This window comes from Gracilinanus agilis, chromosome 5 (assembly GCF_016433145.1).
Source record: "Gracilinanus agilis isolate LMUSP501 chromosome 5, AgileGrace, whole genome shotgun sequence".
In the NCBI taxonomy this organism is placed as follows: domain Eukaryota; kingdom Metazoa; phylum Chordata; class Mammalia; order Didelphimorphia; family Didelphidae; genus Gracilinanus; species Gracilinanus agilis.
The window spans coordinates 136,954,999-136,982,549 of NC_058134.1; the positions used below are offsets into that span (position 1 = coordinate 136,954,999).

Sequence of the window (27,551 nt, forward strand, 5' to 3'; positions counted from 1 at the left end):
AACCTGTCTCTGATTTCACTTGTTGACATTATTTTCAGTATGTTTTCCTCCAACTTTTAGGACGTCCAAGTAGAATTTTTCATCATAAATTGGGATTAATTCAACAAACATTTGTTTAGCACCTGAAAAAGACATTGGACTGAACCATGATTCACATTTTGCTCTTAGGAATAGGGTAGAGGAGGAAACAAAGAAGCAGGCTCTACTTTTCTTTCTATCCTCATCCATAACTAAAGGTCACAAACAACCAATATTAAATGTAAAAATAGATCTATATCTATGCATATATGTGTACATATATAATAGAAAATGTTTTATTTACATACATACATTTTGCTACCATTGTGACATTTTCATCAGTTATGTTCCCTTAATTTCTCAACAGGTTGAGCAATATCATAACGTTATCTTTCATGGCCCAGAAGGAAGCTTGCAAGACTACATAGCACATCAGCTTGCACTCTGCATGAAGGTACTGACAGCCTGCATACCCACCATCTTCCTTTGGAAATTAGAGGGTATGCAGCTTTAGTGAAACTCAGTTTGTTTTTTGTTTTTTTTACCATAGCAAAAACAAAGAGCTGCAGGATTCACCTGTGAAATAGTGAGAGCTGAAGTGGATGCTGATTTCTCTAAGCATCAGCTAGTCAAGTTATTCATCAGTAGTGGTAAGACTATTTCAGTAGATATCGATTTTTTTATATGACTTATTGATGAAAAGCTTTCTATAGCCCCCAGCAAATTTCAGTCGCAGTTTTGGCTATTCAGAAGCCCTTAAGACAAAGGTACCTCTGTCAAGTGAGCTCTTAAGAAACATGACAGATCAGATCTGTGTAAGTGTAATTTTGTTAATCAGTTAGGAGCCCGGGTTGGTTTGTTTTTTCTTTCTCTTTGGCCTTTTCGAATATTGCTGATTACTCTTATCCAGTTTTGGAGAGCAGATTTTCCCTTGGGATTTACATTCTATTGAAATAAGAAGTTACATTATTTATCTTATTTAGCAAATGACATTGTAACATATATGGGGCAAGTATTATTAATCCCATTTTGAATCTGAAGAAACCAAGATTTAAATAGGTTTAGAGGCTTCCTCAAAATCACATAATTATTAAGTAGCCAAGCTAGGGGGGCAAGTAGGTGGGGTGGTAAATAGAGCAATGAACTTGGAATCAGGAAGCCTCATCTTCCTGAGTTCAAATCAGATCTCAGACACTTAGTAGCTATGTTATCCTGGGCAGGTTACTTCACCCTGTTTACCTCAGTTTCCTCATTTGTTGAGTGCAAGAAGGAATGACAAAACTCCATCATGAAGTGTCAAACACAACTGAAAAGGACTTAAAAAAATGCCAAACTAGAATTAAAACCCACCTTCCACTTTAAAAATCAGTGCTTTTCCCCTTGGCTAATGTTGCCTCTTAAGTCTAATCACTTTGAATACTATTTTTGCAATAATGGCCACTATTGCATTTGGCTTCAGAAGTAGGCTATTTATTTGAAAATTGAACTGGGGATTCCTTACTGTGAAGAAAAATGCTTCATTTAGTCTCTTTTAGTCCTTTAATTCATTTATTTAACTGATGATTCGTTTAATAATTAAAGTATTTGCAATGCTCTCCTGGTAGAAACACCTAAAACTAACATCTGACAGTTCCATATGTGAGACCTTTTTTGTAGGTGTGTGTATATTGTGTTATAGAATATGACCAAAAGCTCTTGAGTATTCTCTGGGACAAATATCCTGATAGCCTCCCTTCATTCTGCTCCTGACTTATTACCTTATGCATCCTTTTTCTCTTAATGGGTTCTTAGTAACTATGATCTGACATTATCTCAGAAATTCCTTAAAATCTCTCAGTAATTTATCAGCCCTAGGGCCCTGCCCTGATAAGTGTGTGGAAACTTCTTTTCCCATAAATTGTCTCCCTTTCTCAATCTCAAACTGTAAATGTCCAGGCTTAGACTAATCCATCAGTAAGCGTTTATGAAGCACTTAGTATGTGCAAAGAACTAGAGTAACTGCTGGGGATATGAAGAAAAATAAACAACAATATCATAATAATGGTAATAAATAATGCAAAGACAGAAACAAATATTGAAATCTTGTAGCAATTGTAAGAAAGCCAGAGCTAGCTGTGTGCCCCGGAAGAGTAGTCAAATGAAGTTATTGGCTAGAATTCTCTCTCTATAAATTCTGACTCCTCCATAATATTGGAACCACACTCATATAATTTATTCTCTTTAGAATATGGTTAAATCATATCATCTCAAAATGTTATTATACTCAGTTTTGCTTAGACTTGTCAGTTGGATTGTCAGATTGCACATCTCTTCTAAGAAAAAAACACTTATGTTAGTTTGGGTCTGAATAGTGATTAATATGTCTTAGTTTCTCTCAGAAATTTTCCTCAGGATCTCCAAAAAATGTCTTCCTTCTCTTAAAAATAAGTTAGCTCAGTTCAATTCTTATCAGAAATGAAAATCAGTTACATTCAATTTCCTCAGAATGACTCTTCAGACTCTCTCAAGGATGACAATAAAACTTTCCAAGCCTCTAATATACTCCTTCTCCGGTGTCAGTTAACTGTCAATCACAGTTCCTTTCTCCAAGAGAGTTAACTGTTCAAGCCTCTCGAATATTCTTTCTTCATAACAATTAACTGTCGAGGTGTCTCCAGGAACTAATTTCTGTTCTCTCTCAGTGTCTCGTACAGATCCCCTCAAAGATGACAGATAATTTTTAGTCCTTAGATTCCATGTTTATTTTTAATGTATATTAAAAAAAAACTCCCAGTGTCTGTTTGGAAAGAGATCTTTTTATTTAACTGATGCATTCCTTGAATAATTAAAGTATTTGCAATGTTCTCCTGGCAGAAACACCTAAAACTAATGGACTTACACTGTCATTTGATATGGTAGTTCAATAAGAGTAAAACTTTAAGTCAATTGTTTTTATTTTTTTTAATTCCTATATGGGAAACAAATACCTTTATATTTCCAATGCTTTTTTAAGGAAAATACATAGCATCATACTTGTTCAATATATTTACAAAGTAGATGGGGAAAATAAATCAGTCTCAGAGTTGAAAGGGACTCCAGAGGACATTTAGTCCAACAAATATCTGAATAAGAATCCCAACTCTAACATTCTCAATGAATATCCTTCCAACCTTTTCTCAAAGAACTCCAGTGTTGGAGGAGCCTACTCTGTTTGGATTAGTGATCCTGTTTGTTTGGGGGGGTTTTCCTTCTTTGAATTTATCTCTTTGTGACATCCATCCTCTGCATCTAATTCTGCCCTCTGGGGCTGTTTAGAACAAATATAATGATCCTTCATTCATATTCCTTCAAATATATTGGACATTATTATTTGTTCATTTAAGTCTTCTCTTCCCTAGGCTGAAGACCCCCAATTACTTCCAACAGTCTTCCTATGTGTGATCTCAAGTTCCTTCAACATACTGATCATCCCTCTCTGGATGTTTTCACTTAATGTCCCTTCTCCAAAATGAATCTCAGTCTAAAAAGTCCCCTCTTATCTCAGTTCAGCACAACACCTTGGCTTCTTTCCTTGTATATATCTCATCATACCTAAGTCCTCACCAGTTCTTACTGATGCCTTTTACAAATGATCATCTACACATAATATATGCTAACTTCACCTTGAAGTTCAAATCCAAATAAGCATACCAGAAATAGGGAAATACTCAATTTCAAGTGGGAGCTTTATTTTCAACAGATAATTAAATTTTATTGTCCCTCAATTACCACTGAACCAATACTCCTTAGAAAAATTTGGGCATTGATATCATAATCTTTTCCCCGTTATCTAATCTAATTTTTCCATCACTTTGGCATTAGTAGTCCCTTATTAAGTGTTTAACTTATATTCATTATCTCTCTCAGTTAGTTTCTACCAAGTTAGGTCTTCTTTTGCCTCTTCTAGTAATTTAACAGATACAAGTTATGTGAATCCTTGACTCAAATAAGGCATAGGAACACCTTTTAATGATACACTGAGAATTATAACCCATAATGTTTATCCTGGGAACCTAGATGATAGGTGCACTATGTCCTAAAAATCTAGTCCTCCTACCTTAATTATACCTATAAGGACAAGACTTCTAAACTGAGTAAAGATATCTCCTGGTGGGTGGGATATAAGACATCATGAAGAAAAATGTTAGCATCTTTGCCTCCATCATTTGCATTTCAGTTCAATTCAACAAACATTTATTACATTCCTACTGTGGAAAGACTCAAGAATTTGATATAAAGATTCACACAGGATAAACAAAGTGGATGAAGAATACTTACTGTCTGTTCTAGGATATGCAGCTGGACATGGATATCCACTGAGCTGTCACTGATATGTAAATCTTGAAAAGGCAATTCAACTGGGCAGTTTTCAGTAAGATCTAGAGTTAAAGGAAATTTAGCAATATGGTTTTACAGATATGGAAATTGAAACCCAGAGATATTAAGTACGTTGCCTAAAGACTGAGGCTGGATTAAAACTCAGTTCCTCTGACTCAGAATTTGAGTGTTCTTTATTCTGCATCATGCTCCTCCTCTGCAGAGGAGAAAAAGAGAGGGCTAGAATTTATATAGTACCATCAATAATATCAAGTAGCTTCTTTAAAGCAGATCCTATCTTTTTAATACCAGCATTGTTTGGATGATTCCATGTGGCTACTAATCATGGTACATTATAGTCTAAGAATCAAAAAGCAAAAGACCCAAAGATAATTGGAGAAAAGTATGATGGGATCAGCCTGAAATATATGACCAAGAATAACTAATGCATAAGAAGTGATATAAAAGATAGGATCCAAGAAATAAGTGATTGGAAAGGAGGTTGATCACACATTGAGAATGACCAATAATAAATAGATGGCTCTTCTGGTGTAGCCACACATTAAAAGAACTAGAGGAAGACCTTGAGCACATCGAGGAAGCCACATAGCAAATCTCACGCACTGAGATGGAATAAAAAATAGGTTTGAAATGCTCTGCTGGAAGGACTCATTTTGATGGGATTGTTTTCAGTGTGGTATCTCTGACACCTCGTTTAGTGCCTGGTTTATAGTAGGCATTTAATAAATGTTTGTTCAGTGATGAGTTCATGGATCCATTCTGGTATCAAATCATAGAGAAAGGGTCTGAGCCTCTAAGGCCCTTTCCAGCTCTGATCCTAAGAACAATTTAAAAGCAAAAACAATAGAGAACATGGATATTAATTTAATTGTACTCAGGGATAGAATTTATCGGGAAGAGTTTGCTGGGGTATACATCTAATAAGCTGGGTTTTAATGGATTCAAGGGATAGCATTAGTAAAGAGAATGGATAAAAGCTCTCCAGAGAAATAATCAGCTGATTCTGGAGACAGCAAGCCTGACTAGAGTTAGAGGAACCATATGGCAGGATCCCGAGAAAAAATATTGGAGAAGTATGGGAGGAATGATCATAAGAACAAAGATCTGGGGAGGCCCTCAGAATTTACAGGTAAAGAATAAAAAAATAAGAGAGTTTAAATCACCCACAGTCACACAGATGGTTAAGTAGAAGAGCTGAGCTTCTAATTCCAAATCCAGTATTCTTTCCAATGAACCATGCTCTTTCTCATGGAATAACTGATGGAAAGCCTTTAGGCCTATCAGACTTACATGGATTTGATTTAGTAATTTTTTTTGAGGAAGGGAATAATATAATGAAAGAGGTCTCCAACCTGTGACTTCATTATTTGTGCAATAAAATTACACATTTTACATACAAGGGTAAGGTATGTGTTTTTCCTTCAAAAATAAGAGCTAATATTTGTATAGATTCTTAAGGTTTGTGAAGCACTTTACATATGTGATCTTATCTGATCCTCACAACAATCCTATATGGTAGGTACTACTATTATCCCCATTGTAAAAATAAGGAAATCGCGGCTGACAGTGGTTAAGTGGCTTACTCAGAATCATATAACTGATAAATGTGAAAGACATGATTTGAACTCTGGTTTTTCATGACTCCAAGTCCAACATTTTATCCCCTATGTCATCTGTATTTATCTCAGTAACATAACAAGTGCCAAAAATCTCCAATTTTTTTCTGCCTCTGAAGGAAACTTCAGCATTAGTCCTGAGCAATAAAGTTAACTGCAGAACCAAGAAAGTTTCACAGAAGCTGAGAAGTGATGAAACCACAGACTGGAATTTTAGGGGCTATAAATTTTAATTGAGGCTCTAGCACAGAGTTGATGAGATTATATACCTTCTTTACCTTCCTATGCTGAAGGGAAAAGGGAATAAATTGGTAAAGTACTTCCAAGGGCTATGAGACACAGGGATGGATCATTGACTCCCTTGCTTTATTAAGTGAGTCACAAGAGTAGGTGTCAGGGGCCCATTGCTGTTAGGGGACCCACCATGAAGAAATAATGAAGTATCCAGAATGGTAGCAGAGAAGTCAAAAGAAAGAAAGGGCAAGAAACAATGCTAAAGGCAGGAGTTGTAGGAGTATTGCAAGTCAATTAAATATGAGGGACAATTCAGTAGAAGCTGAGTTCAAAACCCAATAAGAGAATTGGAATTACCTTCTTACTCCTAGAACCTATTAAGCACAGGCTCAAAGTATAGGGTAGCAACATGCTAATGAATAATAATGGCAATTGTGTGATTAAAAATGAATTTCTTAAGGCTGCACAATGAAAATAAAATAATAGCATTTCTAAAGAGCATTAAAGTCAGCAAAATACTGTAAATGTTATTTCCTTTGATTTTCACAACTCTGGGAAGTTGGTGCTACTGTTATTATTATTTATTATTATCTCCATTTTACTGATGAGGAAAGTGATGTCAAGTGATGTGGTTAAGGCCAATAGCTAGTTGGTGTCTGAGGCAGCATTTGAAAACAACATAGGTTGTTTGTTTTTTTTTTATCTTCATGAGAAAGGGAAACTCCAGATTTTCTAACCCACTCAGTAAAATAACGGGGAGGGGGGGGGAACAGGAAAGCCTCATTGAATTGTCCTATTTTCTATTTTTTCCAGTATTATGGTAATCCTATGGTAAGCAAGAGCTCAACTAAGTTTTTCAATCAATCATCCATCAGCAAGCATTTATTATGGGCCCACTCTGTTGACCAGCAGTGTAATAGGCATTGGGGATACAAATCCAAAAGCAGGAGCTTACATTCTAAAAAGCATGAATATACTCTACAGGATTATACAAAAGAGATACATGATCATTTGGGGTGAAAATACACCCATTTATAAGAATCAGAAAAGGATTTTCTATAGAAGGAGGGCATTTGAGTAGAGTCTTGAAGGCAAAAAAGAATCCTAGTGTAGTTTTTGTAAGATCTGCATTAATAAATAAAGTCACTTAATAAATATTGACTGGTTACTTAAAAGTCAGTTCATTTGTCCATATCATATATTGATTTGTAGAGGCTCCTTTCCTTCCTGTATCTTATGATTCTGTAGGGACCTACTAAATATTCCCCTCTACCAATGCAAAAACCTCTGGCACCAAATAGGTATTTAACAAATGCCCGCCTGAGGGAAAACACAATAAATAGTGCCTTGGCAGAGGTAGCCATCACCAACCAGCTCTGTATCCAGATTAAAACCTGACTTCAACCCTTAACCATTTGCTAAAAAGCTTCATTTGAAGGATACCCACTTCAGGAAGGCTGGACCGTGATGGGGTGAATGTGTCAGGATGATGTCATTTAACCTGAGGGTTTCCTATAAATAAGGGGTTTTCCATAAGCTGAGGCTTTTTTGCTTTTTTTCCCTGGCCACCTTTTTCTTTCTTTCTCAATAATGCATTGCATTTGAAATGGCTTCTAGTTCCTTGAATAGTAGCTAAAGAGGGTGTACTTTGAAAATTTCAAGGTCCTCTCATTTTCCACTTTGGAAAGGAACTAGGTTTGAAGGGGTCATGGCTCACATAACTGGGGAGCAGAAGAGAGTGCTTGTGCCCCTCGCTTCTCCCTCTCCCCAAGCTTGACTAAATCACCTGCCCCCCCCATCCAACAATCCAATGGGAGTGCTTCCTCCCTCCCCTGGAGTGAAGCAGGATGCCCCGGGCACTCAGTAGGGGGAGGAGCATGGCACTAGGTCTGGTGGGGGGCAAGGGAGGTGGAGCTTGGCACTCCATCTCTAAAAGGTTGTTCATCTCTGGCCTGGGTGAAAATCAGAAAAAGGGATTGGAAGATTAGGAGGAGGTAGGAAACAGCTAGTTACAGTATTTCAGGAATTCACTTCAACAAACATTTTATCTACTCTGTTCTCTATACCGGGGACACAGACAAAAATGATACATTCCCTTCCCTCAAGGACATTTTTTTAAAATATACATTTCTGTTTTAGTAACAACTCTGAAACAGAAGGGCAAAGGCTAGACAAATGGGGATAACTGATTTTCCAAGCTCACACAATTGGGAAGTTTCTCAGGGCAAATTTGAACCCAGGTCCATCCGACTCCAGGCCTGGCTCTCTATCCACTGAGCCACCTAGCTGCCCTTCCCTCAAGGATCTTAATTCTGATGGACATAAAGGAGAGTAGCAGTATATGTATAGAGATAAGTATACATATATTTGAAGGTGAAAGCACCAGTAGCTAAGGCATATGGGGAAGACAGCATGAAATTGATCGGACTTGAGTTAAATTTTGGAGAAAGACGAGGACTGACAGATAGGTGTGAAAAAGGAGCACCTTCCAAGTAGAGAGGACAGATTGTAGGACTGGAAGCACACTAGGCTCTTGGCATGTGAAATGAGAACCCCTTGGGGCTTGTCTCCCTGCTTCGCTGGGTAAGGAAAGGAAATATTGTACTGTTTCTAAAAAATCTAAAATAAATAGTGTGAAAATTGAGAAAATGAGGGGGAAAACTAAACCTGAAAAAGAGAAACTTTAAGAAGATGTAAAACAGACAACATTTACACTAATGAGATTCGATTTTTTAATGCATGTAGTTTCTCACATTGCTGCTGTCTGGAGACAATCATATGGTTCTATCAGTAAGATGCTGATGAGTTAAGTCAAATTTTTACCCAAGGCTAATAAATAAGGAATCAGGTTAGTAGGACAGATTTTTTAAAAATCAAATGCAACAGCAAATGATAAAGGGGTACGTAGGTGGCTCAGTGTTTGAGGGCTGGGTCTAAAGTCAGGAAGACTGAGTTCAAATCCAACCTCAGATACTGACTAGCTTTGTGACCCTGGGCAGGTCATTTAACCTCTGTTTACCTTAATCCACTAAGGAAGGAAATGACAACTACTTCAGTACCTTTGCCAAGAAGATCCCACATACAGTATGGTCCATGGGGTCTTGAGAAGGCAGACGTGACTGAACACCTAAACAACAAATAAATGATAACTTTATTTTGTTAATATTATGTGTGATGGGGGTGGGGAATGGGAGGAAGAAAAAGAAGAGAGAGATTTTGAATTTGAACTTGTGCAATAATTTCATTTTTTGAGACTAGTTAACATTTTAGTAATCACATAAAATTAGATTATTAGAATTAACTTAGAATGATGCTACATTTTCATATGCAAATATTTTTATTTTGATTGGACAATAATGAAATGTATTAATATATTTCAATAGTCATGGGTGCTAGGCAATTTTAAATATTAAATGAATACTCATCAGTTTTTATTTTACAAAACATTCAAAAGAAGTCAAATTTAACTATAAAAATATTTGGAGATTATAGAATAAGTACAGTGTATATAAATGTAGCAAATATTTTCATAAAATGTGTGGTAGTTTTAAAAGTCATAAAATAGCTTATTTCCAGGATTATAAGTAATTTATGTTGTATTTGCAAATGAAAATGCAATTGTTCATGCTATTTTTTGCATGCATATGATTTAGGTGACATAAAAAGTCAGCAAATACAATTTCATTACGGTCTGCTTGTAAGTATCCTTGTAAACATGGCAAAATTTGTAACTTTTTAAAAAGCCTGATATATACAAAAATCTCTTTTCCATTTTTCTAGTTAATTGATTTATTTCCATATCTTTTTATTCACTCAGTAAAATGATATATAACATACTTTATTTTAAAAGTCTGCACCATTTAATGAACACATCAGTTGGGCAAATGTTATTTCTGTGTATCTGTGGCTTCTGAATTCCTGATCTTCCTTTTCCAGGTTCTTATAGCAGTAACATTAAGTGGGGTCAGGCCAAATTTTGGCCTTACTTTAAAGACCCCTGAATTTTTAGTTTTTGGTTTTCTATCTCCAAAAGAATTCCATATTAGGAGAGTTCTTTCATTTTGTCTCCTTTCTATTGGGAAATGAGTATTTCAGTACTGAGGGTCACACCTATATAGGACACTCTTAAGCTATGAGGAAGAAGCATTTTAAAGGGTTAAATGAGATGTCCATTCAAAGCTCCCCTAGCACTAGAGACACAAGACAAAAAGGGAGATTTCTCTTCATCTCATCATCATAAGTATACTTTTAAAGGTGTTCACCAAACCAATAGAAGTTGTTTTTTGAAATATTAAGATGTAAATAATTTTTTGCTGTTTAGTTATTTTTCAGTCATGTCCAACTCTTTGTGACCCCATTTGGGTTGTTTTTTTTTTTTTTCAGAGATCCTAGAGTACTTTGCCATTTCTTTCTCCAGCTCGTTTTTATGAATGAGGAAACTGAGCCAGATAGGATTGAATGACTTGCCCAGGTCCCCAAACTAGTGAATGTCAGAAGCCAGATTTGAACTCAGGAAGATGTCTTCCTGACTTCAGGCCTGGCACCGTATCCACTGCACCACTTAACTGCCCACAATCATTAGGGAGATGTCATAAAGTAATACAAACATATGTTGGACATGGATTTGGATTAGTTGACCCCAAATATCCATCCCTTCCGGATTGACTGATATAATCCTGGGGTTTCAGGAAGATAAATTCAAAGAGTTTTAGAAAGGGAAGGTTCCAGTAGCTATGAAGGGAGCTGAAGCAAGTGCCGTGGAGTGCTTAGAGCTTGGTAGACATCAAAGAAGCCAAGTTCATCCACTGAATCCTGGGCCATCGCCAGTCATCCTGACTTTTGTCTTCCCACTGAACTTCAATAACTCTGGAAGAGAGAGGAGAGTGAGTGAGGCTGATGACTTTCTGTGACTTTGCCTCCCTTATGTAAGATTACCAAGGAAATCAATTATATTGAATTAGAATTATCAAAAATCTTTTTAAAAAGATTTATGGACCTTAGTTTAAGCACCCCTGCCTTAGTTTATTGCCAATGACCCATATATTTTATTGAACACATTGAAGTATTCTGAGCACCAATCAGGAGGCACTTCTAGGCTCCCAAAGATGTTTATGACACAATTCAATGTCAAAAAGCCTCCGAAGGTAATGTACCCTCTTTCTATTTTATATCTGCTGTGCATGTACCTATTTATTCAGAGGCTGACTCCAGTATTAGCATATAAACTCGGTGAGGGCAAAGACATTTTTTGTATTTTTGCCTTTCTTTGTATGTCTAGCACCTGGCACATTGTAAGCCCTTAATAGATGCTTCTTGATTGATTGTGGCCACTATTAGAATGAATCATCCCTTGCTGTGGCTTCTACAGACATGTTCCAGCTGGGAGTATTCACCTAGCTTGTAGCAGCTCCATTTTCATTTGAATATGAGCCAGGAAGACCAGACACATTCACACGGGGAGAGGACACCAAACTGAGACCTCCAGCTGCCAGGAACAAGTAAATAAATAGCTAAATGAATAAATATCATATACTTTTCATCCTGGTATATTTGTGTTTTCACTAGAAGGTTTTTAACATCTCTGCGCTTAAAATGAATTAAAATGAATGACTTATTTTTATCTACAAATTAATCACATCTGTATAATGATTATCTTTGGAAAAGATCATGGTCTCTGAGATACACCTTACAGTAGCCTCATTCCTATAGTGTTTATGATGAAAACAGTTTAGTCAGGCATGTAAGAGGAGAGACTAGATATTTAAGGTTTGATCATCAGAAATCGATTAACTCAATTTCAAAATAAAATAGACCCAAGTCAGGATGACTTTTATGGTGGTTTATTTACAATTAGGAAGGTTGAAGGTAGGGAAATTGAGAGAGAGAAACTCTGGCCCTGAACCAGGTAGGAATTTAGAGGCCCCAGCAGAGGGGCACAGAGATTAATTAAACAAGAAGAGAAGCCTCCTTAAGGCTAGAGCCTCCAGAAACGCCAAGGGAAGAGAAAGAGAGTCAGCCTAACTTACCCACGTGACAATTCAAAGGGAAGCAGTCAGAGGTCCCACCAGAGATCCTTCAACACCAAGTTCAAAGCGCCAACTGCCTCCACAGGAAGTTACCATCATATTTTAAAAAATAGCATCTTTCGTCACTTCCTGCATCCACCTCCAATTTCAAGTGGACAAATGGCAGCTTCAACACTGTTTTGGACTGCCTAGAGGGCAGTCCCTTGTTTTTGATTTATCACTATCATGTGTGGGTAACAGACCTCCCCCTCCCCACTTAATTCTAAGTTGGGTGGGGTGACATTATTTCTGGTGGCTAGAGTCTGAACAAATGAATGAGGGTGAGCTAATTCCATTCACACAGGCACATGGCAGACGCTTGTCTAATGGCCCACTGCAGGATACAAATCAAATTTGGGAGCAGCCAGGCATTTTTTGAGATCACTGAAGGTTTTTTTTTTTTTTCTGGAACCTTAACAAAATCCAAAAAGCTATTTCCAGCTTAGGGATAAGCATTAGAAACACCAAGGGAATTCTTCAGAGTGTNAGCTAAATGAATAAATATCATATACTTTTCATCCTGGTATATTTGTGTTTTCACTAGAAGGTTTTTAACATCTCTGCGCTTAAAATGAATTAAAATGAATGACTTATTTTTATCTACAAATTAATCACATCTGTATAATGATTATCTTTGGAAAAGATCATGGTCTCTGAGATACACCTTACAGTAGCCTCATTCCTATAGTGTTTATGATGAAAACAGTTTAGTCAGGCATGTAAGAGGAGAGACTAGATATTTAAGGTTTGATCATCAGAAATCGATTAACTCAATTTCAAAATAAAATAGACCCAAGTCAGGATGACTTTTATGGTGGTTTATTTACAATTAGGAAGGTTGAAGGTAGGGAAATTGAGAGAGAGAAACTCTGGCCCTGAACCAGGTAGGAATTTAGAGGCCCCAGCAGAGGGGCACAGAGATTAATTAAACAAGAAGAGAAGCCTCCTTAAGGCTAGAGCCTCCAGAAACGCCAAGGGAAGAGAAAGAGAGTCAGCCTAACTTACCCACGTGACAATTCAAAGGGAAGCAGTCAGAGGTCCCACCAGAGATCCTTCAACACCAAGTTCAAAGCGCCAACTGCCTCCACAGGAAGTTACCATCATATTTTAAAAAATAGCATCTTTCGTCACTTCCTGCATCCACCTCCAATTTCAAGTGGACAAATGGCAGCTTCAACACTGTTTTGGACTGCCTAGAGGGCAGTCCCTTGTTTTTGATTTATCACTATCATGTGTGGGTAACAGACCTCCCCCTCCCCACTTAATTCTAAGTTGGGTGGGGTGACATTATTTCTGGTGGCTAGAGTCTGAACAAATGAATGAGGGTGAGCTAATTCCATTCACACAGGCACATGGCAGACGCTTGTCTAATGGCCCACTGCAGGATACAAATCAAATTTGGGAGCAGCCAGGCATTTTTTGAGATCACTGAAGGTTTTTTTTTTTTTTTCTGGAACCTTAACAAAATCCAAAAAGCTATTTCCAGCTTAGGGATAAGCATTAGAAACACCAAGGGAATTCTTCAGAGTGTAAAAGTGAATTATGACTACAGCATCAGAAATAGAGACTAGGTAGTTCTTGGCTTCTTGGAATAATGCAGGATGATCCTCCATATCTTCAAACAGATCTTTCTTTTTCTTTTTATTGGGGAACATTAGGTATATAAAGGCCCCTGTTTCAAAGCAGAAGTTTTCATTTTAATGAAATCTTTTTTCGGAATCTTTCATCAATAAGAAAACTATTTTATTAGATAAAAATAGGTAAATAAAATTATTATATGTCATGATATTCAGTTTATGTATTTGCTAGAGTATTAATTTTATAATTATTTGCCTATTTATTATTTTTGATTAATATGCTACCAGTTTATCTTCCTCCCTCTTTCTGTTGACTTACATATATACACATGCATATATGCCTACATACATGCATAAGTATATATTTATTGATGTATATGATAATAAAAACACCACTAGAATATGAAATTTAATCCTGCCTCCAGCAAAAGTAGTTTTATAGCTTAATGGTAATCTCTCAATTTCTGTACCTTAGTTCCTTGGGATACAAAGTTCAATGGCAAGAATCAAAGAACTTCTGGATTTAGGGATCTGAAATTCTATATACTATTTTGTTTCTGTTTTGATATCTTGTGCCCTCAGTGCTTTGCCTTTCTGATAGTTAATGCTTGGTGAATTTAACTGAGTGTAAGGAAAAGATCATAGATTACTAAAGGATTTCTTCTTGTTCAACCGAGTGATGGATTTGAAATCAGAAGACCCACTGGAATTTCAATCCTACCTCTGTCGTTTATTATCAGTAAGACTTGGGGGAAAAAATCACTTAATTCTCCCCTCCAAACCTCCATTTCTTGATTTGCAAAATGAGACTGAAGTAGATGACCTCTGAGGTTCTTTCTAAATCATCTAAGCCTCGAAATCTTCAATTCTCACATATGTCCTCTTTTCTCCATTCACATAGTCATCATCCTGTTTCAAACGTTTCAGCATCTCTCACCTGAATTACTGCAATAACCTCCTCATGGATCTACCTGCCTTAAGAATTTCCCCTTCTCAATCCTTCCTCTGCTCAACTGCCAAAGTGATTTTCCCAAAGTACAAGTTTGAGCATATCTCATACTCCACCCACACCTCTTATCCTCCTACACATGCATAGGCAACTAGGTAGCACAGCACTAGGCCTGGAGTTAGGGATGATTTAATTCATATTTCAGTCTTATTTTAGTCTTGTCTGACTCTTTATGAACCTTTTTGTGGTTTTCTTACAAAGAAAATGGAGTGCTTTGCCATTTCCTTCTCTGGGTCAGTTTTACAGATGAGGAAACTGAGGCAAGCAGGGCTAAGTAACTTGTCTAGAGTCACACAGCCAAATTGGACTTGAGAAGATGAGTGTTCCTGACCCCAGGCACAGAACTTTATCCATTGTGCCACCTAGTTAGATCAATTCCAATATCAGACATTTAACTCTGTGATCCTGTATGTTTGCCTCAGTTTCCTCAAATGTAAAGTGAGAATAATAGTACTACTTCCCCAGCTGTGTGACCCTGGGCAAGTCACTTGACCCCCATTGCCTACCCTTACCACTCTTCCACCTATAAGTCAATACACAGAAGTTAAGGGTTTAAAATAAAAAAAAAAATACTACTACTTCCCAGGGTGGTTGTGAGGATTAAATGAAATATTTAAAGCATAGTGCCAGGAATATAGTAAACACAATAATTCTTTTATTGACTTTGAATTCCATTCATTTTAAAGCTAGGAAATTGATGCTAGACTGTTTATGAGATTTCCACAGTCTTATGTCACAAATGTAATAGTAAAGTTGGATATTGAAGTTACTTCTTGTGACTCAGTACCCAGTGCTCTTTGTCCTGCACCATAGTATTTGTTTATTTGGGGATGGGGAGGCGTATTTTTGCACATTTTTTTCTTTTAATTTTTTTTGCTCTCAAATTTATTAAATTATTAATTCTTTTGTTGTTCCTTCTTCTCAGCTTGTCTCATCCCAGTAAAACAGCCTCCTGTAAGTAAGAAAATCATCATCATCTTGGAGAAGTTGGAAAATGCTTCCTTATCTGAGCTATTAGGAGACTTTCTGGCACCTCTTGAAAATCGTAGCACTGAAAACCCCTGTACTTTTCAAAAAGGTAAAGGGAGAACCAGCCAGGGAGCCTTATCTCCTTGCATTTGGCTCCTAACAGTCCCTGTGATGACTTAAATGTCTGTCCTTATTTTAATGGTTGAGTTTGCATTTTTCAGTAATGTGACTTGTATGAAATGTGGTTGCTATATCCCTCTTACTTTGGATTCATTTTTAGGAAATGGAACATCTGAGTCCTATTACTTTCATGAGAACTGCTTTCTGATGGGGACAATTGCCAAATCCCGTCTCCAGGGCTCTGATTTGGTGGTCCAGCAACATTTCCGCTGGGTTCAGCTAAGATGGGATGGAGAACCAATGCATGGCTTGCTACAGAGGTTTCTAAGAAGGAAAGTTTTGAATAAGGTAATGGAGACGGAGCAGCTAGCACATTGGACTATCTGTCTCTAGGGTTCGGAACGAAATTTAGTTGTGATCTCTAATTGACCAAATTGCAAAGATGTTATACTCTATTTCCTTTATTTTGATAGATGAATTAAGCTATGTATCTATACATTTGTATGAAAACATACCTCCACCTATACATAAATCAGAAATAATTTATATATACAAGCACACTACGTGAGAAGCATTATAGCATAGTTGATAAGGAGGCAAGAAGAAACAGGTTCAATCCGGTTCAGGTTCTGATATACATTAGCCATATGGCTGCAAGCACTTATTATTCACTTGACTCCTCAGTGCTAGACAAATTTCCTAGACTATTAGTTTCAGAGAGATTACCTCTCTGTATCAGTTGATGGAGTTTATACATTGTAAGTTCCTTACATTAATAAAATCACAGATTTGAACCCCCCAAAATGAAAAATACTCGTACATTAATTTTTTTTTAAACCCTTGTACTTCAGTGATTTGTCTCATAGGTGGGAGAGTGGTAAGGGTGGACAATGGGGGTCAAGTGACTTGCCCAGGGTCACACAGCTGGGAAGTGGCTGAGGCCGGGTTTGAACCTAGGACCTCCTGTCTCTAGGTACATTAATTTTTAAATAACATTTTTATCATGTCCTCATGGCTGTCCATTTAAAATAACCAAGTCAAATTGTTTTGTTAGATCTGATCACCATTCAGTTTGTTTTGTGATTTACAATAATATAACGAGAAGTTAGATAGTGCCTCAATAAAATCCAATTTTTATAGATTATTATATTTTAGTATTCTATGAAAAATGCCAGTATGTGTTATTGTTGCTCAGTCATTTTTCAGTTATGCCCAACTCTTCATAGCCCCATTTGGTGTTTTCTAGGCAAAGATAAAGGAATGGTTCACCAATTCCTTTTCCAGATCATTTTACATGTGAGGAAACTAAGGCAGAGTTAAGTGACTTGCATAAGGTCACAGAGCTAATCAGTGTTTGAGGCCAGATTTGAATTCAGGATTTGTCCTGACTCGGTCTGGCCCTCTATCCATTATACCACCTAGCTTGCTCATTAAATGTTATAGAAAGGGGCTACATCCTTGAAGTATAACCTGAGAGTACAGGTCAGGATTCAGCTACATAAAGAATCAGAGTCAAATTGTGTTATGTGGGCTAGGAGTTTGCAGTTATCTTAATCGTATACATTTTGAAGTTGATCATCTAAAATTAACATTTTTATTAAAAAGTTCTTCCCACCAGAAAGTGGATTGCCAATTAAGGATGTTATTACTTGTGACCAAAGAAGGAACTACAAACTTACAAAGCCAGGTGTGCTGAGATCTGTAGCATGTCTCTGAACTCTTCCTATTATAGATACTGCAACAGCCCTATCGTGATTAAAATATGAATTACGTTACTGCAAGTCACATGCCCACATACTGAATTGAATAGACTAGATTTCATCTTCCAACCCTGGCACTATTTTAAACTATAAGCAAAATGCTGGCATTTTTTTCTAAAGACAGCTCTAAACTTGATACACTGCTCGCTTTTCCATTGCATCTGAGTGACTGGAGATGGAAGGTGTAAAGAGAGACCAGCTATGCTTTTCATTTATAAAAGAAGCCGTTCAGGTAGGTTAATAAAACTGATTCTTCAGGAAAACATAAGAATGAATGGCAATTGTAGAATATCAGCAGACTTAGATGGGGATGATTCTTAAATTTTTCTGCATCCTTATCCCAATTGGCAATGTGATAACACCTTTGTTCACTCTTCTCAGAATCATGTTTTTAAATAGATAAAAATAAAACATACAGGGTTACAAAGGAAACTAATTGAAATAACAGTTATCAAATGTTCTTAAGGCTCAAGTTAAGAACTCTGCTTTAAGGTAAATAGAACAAGTCTTAATAGCATTTAATTGCTTCTTGTCATCATTTCTTCTTTTCTCTTTCTACCGTCATGTAAAAAAAAAATTTCAAGGGCATTTTTTCCTTATAATTCCTTTACATTGCTTACTTCATCTATTTGCAGAGCTCAGTTCTACACATGATTTTTAATCTCATTGCTTTCTGGTATTCCTTTTAGCAATGCAGATGGTCAAAGGCCACTAGGTGGTACAGTGAATAGAGCACTAGACATGGAGTCAGGAAAACCCGAGTTCAAGTCCAACCTCAGATATTTATTAGTTATGTGAGCCTGGGAAAGTCATTTAACGGCTGAATTCCTCAAGTTTCCTAAGGTACTAATGTAAAATGAGGATAAGAGCATATATTCTTATGGGTTGTTGTGAGAATGAGATATTTGTAAAGAGCTTTATAAAAGTTAAAATTCTACATTCATATTTGTTATCCTTTCTATTATCATCATCATCATTATTATTTTTGTACCTCCATAGATAGTTTCATGAGTTATGTTGTTGTTATTTTTGTTGTTGTTGTTAGGGTTTTCTGGGCAAAGATAATGGAGTAGTTTGCTCTTTCCTTCTCCAGCTCATTTTACAGATGAGGAAATAGACAAACAGGGTTAAGTGACTTGTCCAGGGTCATATAATTGTTAAGAGTTGGAGTCCTGATTTGAACTCAGGAACAGGAATCTTCCTGACTCCAGGCCCTTCACTCTATATCTTGGTGCCACGTAGCTACTCACCCAGTAGCCAATCTTTTGGTGCTAAACTGTTTTAATGCTAACTGGCCCTGTTGCTAAACGCTAACTGGTCCAATTGCTAACTAGAGTCAGTTTCTGGATCCATGCTGACCAACTATCTGCTAGTGGGGCAAAAGTTCATTTTCACCCATGTTTGGATATTCTAATATTTCTAATTTATAGATCTTGATCTCAGAATTCATCTGGGAACATTTCAATGAGAAAGAATATAAAAAGGTTCAGAGTAGCTGTTAGGTGTAATTGTTAGACACAAAAATATTTATAAACGACAAAAAGGTTCTCATAGTGCCTATGTTCCTGGATCAACCCCACCTCCCTCTACCCACTCAGGTCTTTTCATTTGCTTTGCTTCCTTCTTGTCATAACTACATGTCACACTTCCATTTCAAAATTTAATCCTAGTTACTTGGCATGGCAGAGATTTTACATCAAAAAGGAAAGGAAAAGGCAATCACTGTGTCATGTTTCACAATGGCTTAAAAGTTTAGAATTTCTTTGAAAAGTAAATAACCTGATTCATGACCTAGCTCATTGTAGCAAGATAGAAAGAAATTGAGTTTCTTCCAGTACAGCATGACCATAAAGATTATATGGAATGTTACTAAAAATTAGCATATTTTTCCTCCAAGTGTCTATAAATCCCCTCAATCTGGAAGACCTGCTTTGTACTGCAATTCATTCTTAACTTCTTAAATTTATAGATATTGACACTTTAGATCAGTGGTTCCCAAACTTTTTTTGGTCTACTGCCCCCTTTCCAGAAAAAAATATTACTTAGCCCCCTGGAAATTAATTTTTTTTAATTTTAATAGCAATTAATAGGAAAGATAAATGCACCTGCGGCCATCACCATTTCCCTGGATCACTGCACCCACCAGGGGGCAGTAGCACCCACTTTGGGAATCACTGCTTTAGATTATTAAAAAAAACTTAACCAATAGCAAATTCTGATAGAAGGCTAACATATTATAGGGACTCAAGAATATTCAGTATCATTTCCATCAAAAATGAATATCTTTGAATCCAAATGAGCTAACCACTATCTCCTTTTATTTTTTAAAAAACAGAATTCATTGTGTTGTAAATATAATTTCAGGTTGGTCCAGAGTCAATGTGTTACCTCAAACTTAGGCTACCAATCCTAGAGTGAATTCTTCCTCCTCAAACTCCTAATCCTTCAAAAGATCTGAGATTGAATCCACATAGGCATTGCTGTATTGACAAAAAATAAAAAAATCCTTCAGACTACAGTCAGCAAATATATATTTAGCACTTACTATGTACTAGGTGCTGGGAATAAAAAGAAAAGCAAAGGACAATCTCTGCTCTTAAGGAACTTATGATCTAATGGGAAAGATAATGTGCAAATAGCTGGGTACAAACAAGATATGAACAAGATAAATTGGAATAGATTGCAAATAGATGTTTGGGTTTGTTTTTTTTTAATATTTTCTTAGACCAAAAATATTATCTACTTGTTGGCTAACCCTCTATTAATGAGCTTCTTTGAGCTTAGGTTGGTGCTCAGTTGACAAACATCTGTGTACCTCTCCTCTGACCTTTTCCACAGTGGTAGAGTTTTTCAGAGGCCAATCTTTCCAGGCAAACCATTCAGGAGCCCAGGGTTTACTAAACACCAATGAAGCATGAAAGTAGAGCAATAGCTATTGTTCAGTAGTAAATGGTTCAAGGTTATCTCTCAAAAGAACAAAAGGCAAGCTATAAACAACTACAATTTAAAATGTTCCTACGTCCAGAGAAAGAACTATGGGAGCAGAAACACGGAAGAAAAACAACTGTTTGAACACAGGGTTCAATGGGGATATGATTGGGAATGTAGACTCTAAAGCGATCACCCTAATGCAAATATTAATAATATGGAAATAGATCTTGATTAATGACATATGTAAAACCCAGTGGAATTATTCTTTGACTATGGTGGGTAGAGGGGGGTGGGAGAAAGAGAAAGAACATGAATCATGTAACCATGGAAAAATATTCTAAATCAATTAAAAAAAGTTTTTCAATAAAAAAATTAAAAATTAAATGTTCCAAATCACTAATAAGAGAAATTCAAATTAAAATGAGTTTGAAGTTTCATTTTACATATGTAAGATTGCATGAATGACAAAAGAGAAAGGAGAGTTGTTGGAGAGACATCACCGTCCTACCAGTGAAACTGTGAATTGCTCCAAAAGCAAATTGGCACTCTCCACAAAAGTCATTAAACTGTGCATATCCTTTAACCCAGCAATATCATTACTGAATATACCTTAACAAGATTGAAGAAAGAGGGAAGGGACCCATGTGCACAAAAATATTTATAGCAACTGTTTTTGACATAACAAGGAACTGGAAACAAAGTGTTTGTTGGGAAATGCCTGTACAAATTGTGGTATATGAGTGTGATAGAATCTAACCATGCTATAAGAAATAACAAAAGGAAATAATTCTTAGTAACCTAGGAGTATTATTCAGAGTAAAATCAGCCTATTTATGCAGTGACTACAACATTGTAAGGAAGACAACAGTGATAGGTTTAAGAACTCCACTCATGGATCCAGAAAGCCCTTGATGAATCATGCTTCCCACACCTCGTGATTAAGGTGTGGTGGACTAGAGGTGCAGAATGAGCCACGTATTTTCAGACATGACCAATCAATGTATAGATTTGTTTTGCTTAGTATACTTATTTGTTACAATGGAGAGTTTCTTTTTTCGATGGAGTAAGAGGGAGACTTATAAGGGGAATTGGGGGAAAGATCATGATAATGTTACAAAAAAGAAGGAAGAAAATAACATCAATGAAACATTTTTTAAAAACACAAAAGAATCAGTCAGAATGAAGCTCAGAAGGGGAAAAGACAAAAGTAGTGTTTCACAATATCATATACAATCTCATTTTTCTGGGTTTTCTTCTTTTTGTGTGTGTGTGTAAGATAATGTACATGTTTATTGATTTTGTAATCAAGAAAATTTTTTAAAATTAAAACATCAGATTGAAGTCACACTCGATTCCCATCTCCTCAGCCATGCCAAGGATATGCTTTCCTAATCATAGAAGAGATAGAAAAGTTATATTGTCATGCTCACTTATTTTGTCTAGGGTCTTAGAAAGCCAGAGTTTGGGTTTGAGGAGGAGCTTGAGAGTCTGCGGTGCTATACCCATCCTGTTTCCCCAACCAATATTATCAAAAGGATAGTCATTTAATTTCATTTCAATTTGAAAGGGAAGGCATCCTCCAACACACTGGGCCTTTCAAGACCTCCCCTAGAACTTTGTTCTCTAGATGTTCTTGTCAGGTAATATTTTGCATTATTGTTTTATAGTTTTTTCATATCTATTCTTTCTATATTCTTTAAATTCCATGAATTCAGAGGCTGTATCATTTTAAAATATATACCTCCCTCTATACTTAGCACCAAATTCTAGACACAGTGGAGATTTAATAAATGTTAATAATTACCTGCCTTCTCCCATCCTTCCCCATTTTCAGTCTGGTGCTAGATAAGTTGAAACTCAGCCACATTTTTATTTTATTTTGTTTTATATTTTACAATTAACAAATTTTCTTTTTCCTCCCTCTCTCCAGCCCTGCTCTCCCTCCATTTAAACACATACAAACCTTGTAATGAATATGTTTAGTCAACCAAATGAAATTCCCACTTTGGATGTGTTCAAAAATACTTGTCTCATTCTCTATCCTTAATCCGGAATTTCTGTGTTACAAAATCTGTAGCATGCAGCAGATTCAGTTCCCTGCAACTGTGGTGGGTCATTGCATAGATTGGAGCTCGAAAATCTTTAAAGCAGTTTGTCTTTCAGTCTTATTATGGTATAAATTGTTTTTCTGGTTCTGCTCACTTCACTCTATATTGATTCATGCAAGTTTTCCCATGTTTCCCTGAACTTTTTGGCCATTTTTTAAACAGCACAATAGTATTCCATTATATTCATATGCTATAATTTCCTATGATATCCCCCAATTCATAGGGACATGCTTGGTTTCCATTTCTTTGCTACTACCAAAAAAAATTGCTATGACTATTTTATTACAAATATGGGTCTTTTTTTTTCCCATTTCTTTTATCTCATTTGGGTATTGGCCTAATAAAGGTATCACTATATCAAAAGGTATCATCCCTATTTTAATGGCTTTCATTTTTTCCAACTGATCATTTTACAAATGCCAGGATGCATAGATAAAAAGAACTCTTCCAAAGCCAAGAAGACTAAACTAAATAAAGCCTGTGTTGTTTTTCTCCCTTTCTAGTTCAGAGGTAAAGTACCTTCACCCTGTGACCCTGTGTGCAAGATCATAGACTGGATTCTTGCTGTCTGGCACCAGTTGAACTCCTGCTTGTCCCGGTTAGGCACACCTGAAGCACTGATTGGACCAAAATATTTCCTCTCTTGTCCGGTAGTTCCAGGACATGCCCAGGTAACAGTGAAGTAAGTGACTTATTTCTTTGCTTTCAAATTCAAAGATATTCATTCATATGGAAATTTTAGAAATTGTGATATTTGAGGGGGGACAGGAATTGTAGGCAATTTGAAAGCTACATGGAGATGTATTTTTATGGAATCACAAGTATACTCACTTTTTACTTGCTGAATTTAAAACTTTTGAATTCCAGACCATATATTCTTTTAAATCATTTTAAGGAGGAATTTTTTTTCTTATCAAGACATTTAGAAGAAATGTGTCGATAAGAATCCTATTTCTTTTTTATACAAGTAGAACCATGAAAGCATTATATATAGCAACAGAAATATTGTTGGGAGAATTCATATATGTCAAACCTCCAGAGAAATAACTGTTAAACAGAACAGGCAAGACATAGTCTTATACATTCACACATCTTTTTGTTTAAATGATGCCTTCTCTAGTATGGGGAAGAGGAAGGAGATTTTCATGTAACAAACAAATATATATACTCCAAAGAGCTGAAGACAGAGGTAGAAGAGACCTTAGAGGACATTTAGACATTCATTATTTTAATGATGAAGCCTATATGATATAAAAATACTTTTCAGCCTACTTATGTGTGGAATATTGATAAATGACAAGAACCACAATTATAGCTAACATTCATATAGCATCTGTTAGCTGGTAGGTATAATATTACAAATCCTGATCTTATTTGATACACTGGGAGGGAGGTGCTATTATTATTATCCTCATTTTACATTTGAGGAAAGTGAGGCAAACAGATATTAAATGACTTGCCCAGGGTCACACAGCTATTAAGTGTCTGAGGTGGGATGTGAACTTGGGTCTTCCTGTCTCCAGGCCCAGAGCTCTAACCATTGTACCACCTATAGCTGCCTCATGAATGAGAGCAATTCTTCCTTTTCATTGATGAGCTATAGAAAAAAATTTATCATGAAATCTGTCACATTCACCTACAAGTAAAAATATAGACACAGCATTTTGTTTTAACATTCTGGAGAACATTGGCATTTAAACAAACACAATTAATCTTTGGCATCAACAACTCATTTGAAATTATGGAAAAATATACTTCATTATACCATTGTTTTTGTGGCCGTACACCGATTTAAAAAAACATTCATGCAATTTGAAGTGTCAAATTTTCCCAATTACTCCAAATTGTAAACAACACTCTAGAAAAGATAGCAGAATCTCCTCAATTCTTCTATTTCTTTAAGCAGAAACCTTTTACTGCTCTGGCTTGGAACTATTATATTCATGTGAGTAAAAAACAGCATTTGCTGTTTAACCAAACAGTGACTTTTCTCCACTTTCCTAGGTGGATGTCCAAATTGTGGAATGCCGTCATTGCTCCCAGAGTTCAGGAAGCAATATTGTCGAGAGCATCTGTGAAAAGGCAGGTTGGCTTGGGACAGACAACTGCTAGGAAGCATCCCAGCCAAGGACAGCAAGCCGTGGTGAAGGCTGCTCTCAGTATTTTGCTAAATAAGGCAGTTCTGCATGGCTGTCCTCTCCCCAGAGCAGGTACCAGTGGTCATGTATTTGTTTCTACTAAACGAATGACTAGTCTCTATGATTCCCAGTCGCCAAAAACCATCCCAGCCCTACTTTTATTCTTCCATCTCATTGTTCATGGTCTGCCAACTTATTATCAAGAAATGGCATTTTGACTAGTGACAGAAATTTATTTTAGCTTCTAGACATGCAAGTGAAATTTTACAAACTGTCCCCTATGAGAAAGGAATAAACTGCTTCCCACTCTCTGTCTTTAGGCATTCTTGTCTTCTTAATTCATTTATGTCTTTCTAAATCGTTTCCCTCCCACATACTCTTAGGAGCTTCTTATTGTTTGGGTAACATCTATACCTATGATTTGGGGAACCAAGTTCTTCAGGAAATGTCCCAGAGTGGCGTACAGATTTTGTGAAAAATCCTTCACACTGCAAAATGTGTTGTTTCAGAGCTTGATCAGTATATAGCTGATTTCAAAGGAGGAAGCTTCCCCCTCTCCATGGTTTCAAGTTACAACAATTGTGGCAAGAAGAAAGGGGATAGCAATTCCTGGAGAAAGGTGAACACTAGTCCCCGAAAAAAATCTGGCCATTCCACTTCACAGTCCTGGAGCAGACAAGAGATAAGCCCAGAAGGTAAGGAGCTTCCTAAGGGAATGTGACTCGATATGTTGCAAAGAGCTTCTCTTCTCTAAATAAAAATATTATTTTGTTTTTATAGTCATGTACTGACTCAGACAGGAATCACACAATTTTCTACCACTTTTGTTTTCTTCAATTCTTATCATAAATAATCTATAGCATTTCCCCCAAAAAAGGTAATTGGTGATCTTAGTTTTGGAAAAGATCATATTCATTCTGGTACTTAAAACCTAAATTTATCTAGGTTTTTGTTAAGTATCTACTCGATTCTTAAAAGTCTTACATTTTCTTAGTATATGTATATAGTATCAAAATTATACAATGGAAAAATGAAATGTAGAAAGAACACAAGCCTTATATGCAGGAGACCTGGGTTCTAGTCTCAGCTTTACTCGGTGATCTGAAGTTGATCGCTTGAGTTCTCTAGGCTTCTATTTCTTCTTCTCTTTCTTAAAAAAATAATAATCTTACCTTCTGTCTTAGAACTAGTACTAAGTATAGGTTCTAAGGCAGTATGGGCTAGGCAGTTGGTGGTAAGTGACTTGCCCAGGGTCATCTAGCTAGGAAGTGTTTGAGACCAGATTTGAACCCAGGTCCTCCTGACTCCAGGCTTGGCACTCTGTCCATTGTGCTGCCTAACTGCCCCTGCCTCCATTTCTTTGCCTTTAAAATTAGGAAGAAGGCTAAACAATAGACCTGTGATTTCTTGGTATAGGTAAGTGCCTTGTGAGGAAGCTTGTTTTACCAGTTCAGGCCAGCATCTGTGCTCCAGTTTGTAGTCTTTTAAAAGAAGGGGCCAAAGGAAAGGAAATGCTTGTCTGTCCTTCTGTTTCTAAGGCAACTCTTTTGAAGTTTCATTGTATTGTATCTTACTCACTGTATTCATCAAATTAGGAATAATTTTGGGAGGCTGAATCTGGCCCAAGGGCTGTAGTTTGCCCATCAATGGTCTAGATCAATGAGAAAAAATTATTTGCCCAGAGTCACATAGCTAGTATGTGTCAGAAACAGGATTACAATTTTTATTCTTTCTCAATTTCCCTCAATAACATTTCCTTCTCCTCTGAGAAAAAGCATGTACAGTAGTAATTAAGCACATTCTACATGCTATCCAATCTATAACATATGAAGCTACCAAGGTCATATATGATGGATATCAGGCTACAGAAATAGCTGAATTTTACTTATTTTCCTTATGGTAAGTGTCTGCTAAAAAGTAATAGAATAAAATTGGGAAGTAAAAAAGAAACATGAATTAAAAGAAAAATTGCATTAAATGGATGTGTAAATTGAGAGATTCAAAATAATACACTAGTTGACAAATATAAAGTTTTTTAAATTAGAGTATCCAGTGTGTAAATTCTAGATAATTATTTTATTTTAATAAACATATAGATCATGCTAAAAAACTGCTAAAGTGTGGAGCTTTTAAAATGTTAAAATTTAAAAAAATTTAAAAACTTTTTTTAATATTAAAATTCCTTTAATGCATTATTAGCCTAGACATTTCTGTTGCTATAAAGTGGTTCTTTCCAGTTGCTCACCCTGAAATTGATACTTTACCTATACAAATTAATGATCATAAAACTTAAATAATAATTGTATAATAATAGCTGATGAGTATATATTGTTGTATCACTTAAGAACTCTTTCCTACCAACTTTAGGAAAGCGGATAGGTTATTAGATTTGAGACCTAAAATGACAGATTTGCATGTTCCAGGGAGGCTTTTGCCATAGAATCTCTTTGAAGATAGGCTTAGAGCCATAGAACCCAAGAATGGTAGAACTGTAAGAGATGGCAGAACTATTTTAACATTTCTTCCTATTATGACTTATTTACTTTGTTTCCTAACTCTAATGTTCTTGCTTGTAATAATATATTATTATGTTAGTATATATTATAATATGTACACAAACATAATAATAAAATATTATTAACTATTTCTA

The 27,551-nt window shown here is 36.2% G+C and overlaps 1 protein-coding gene across 2 annotated transcripts in view; it reads left to right on the plus strand.

The window, feature by feature from the left end:
* Window positions 1–27,551, plus strand: part of CTTNBP2 (cortactin binding protein 2) — a 191,013-nt gene that overhangs the window by 131,598 nt on the left and 31,864 nt on the right. For both annotated transcript variants that reach the window (XM_044677510.1, XM_044677511.1), the window contains exons 13-19: window positions 386–472; window positions 569–668; window positions 15,801–15,953; window positions 16,125–16,312; window positions 23,267–23,445; window positions 24,768–24,973; window positions 25,411–25,596. In XM_044677510.1, the coding sequence (XP_044533445.1) occupies window positions 386–472; window positions 569–668; window positions 15,801–15,953; window positions 16,125–16,312; window positions 23,267–23,445; window positions 24,768–24,973; window positions 25,411–25,596 (1,099 nt within the window). The remainder of the gene's footprint in view (window positions 1–385; window positions 473–568; window positions 669–15,800; window positions 15,954–16,124; window positions 16,313–23,266; window positions 23,446–24,767; window positions 24,974–25,410; window positions 25,597–27,551) is intronic.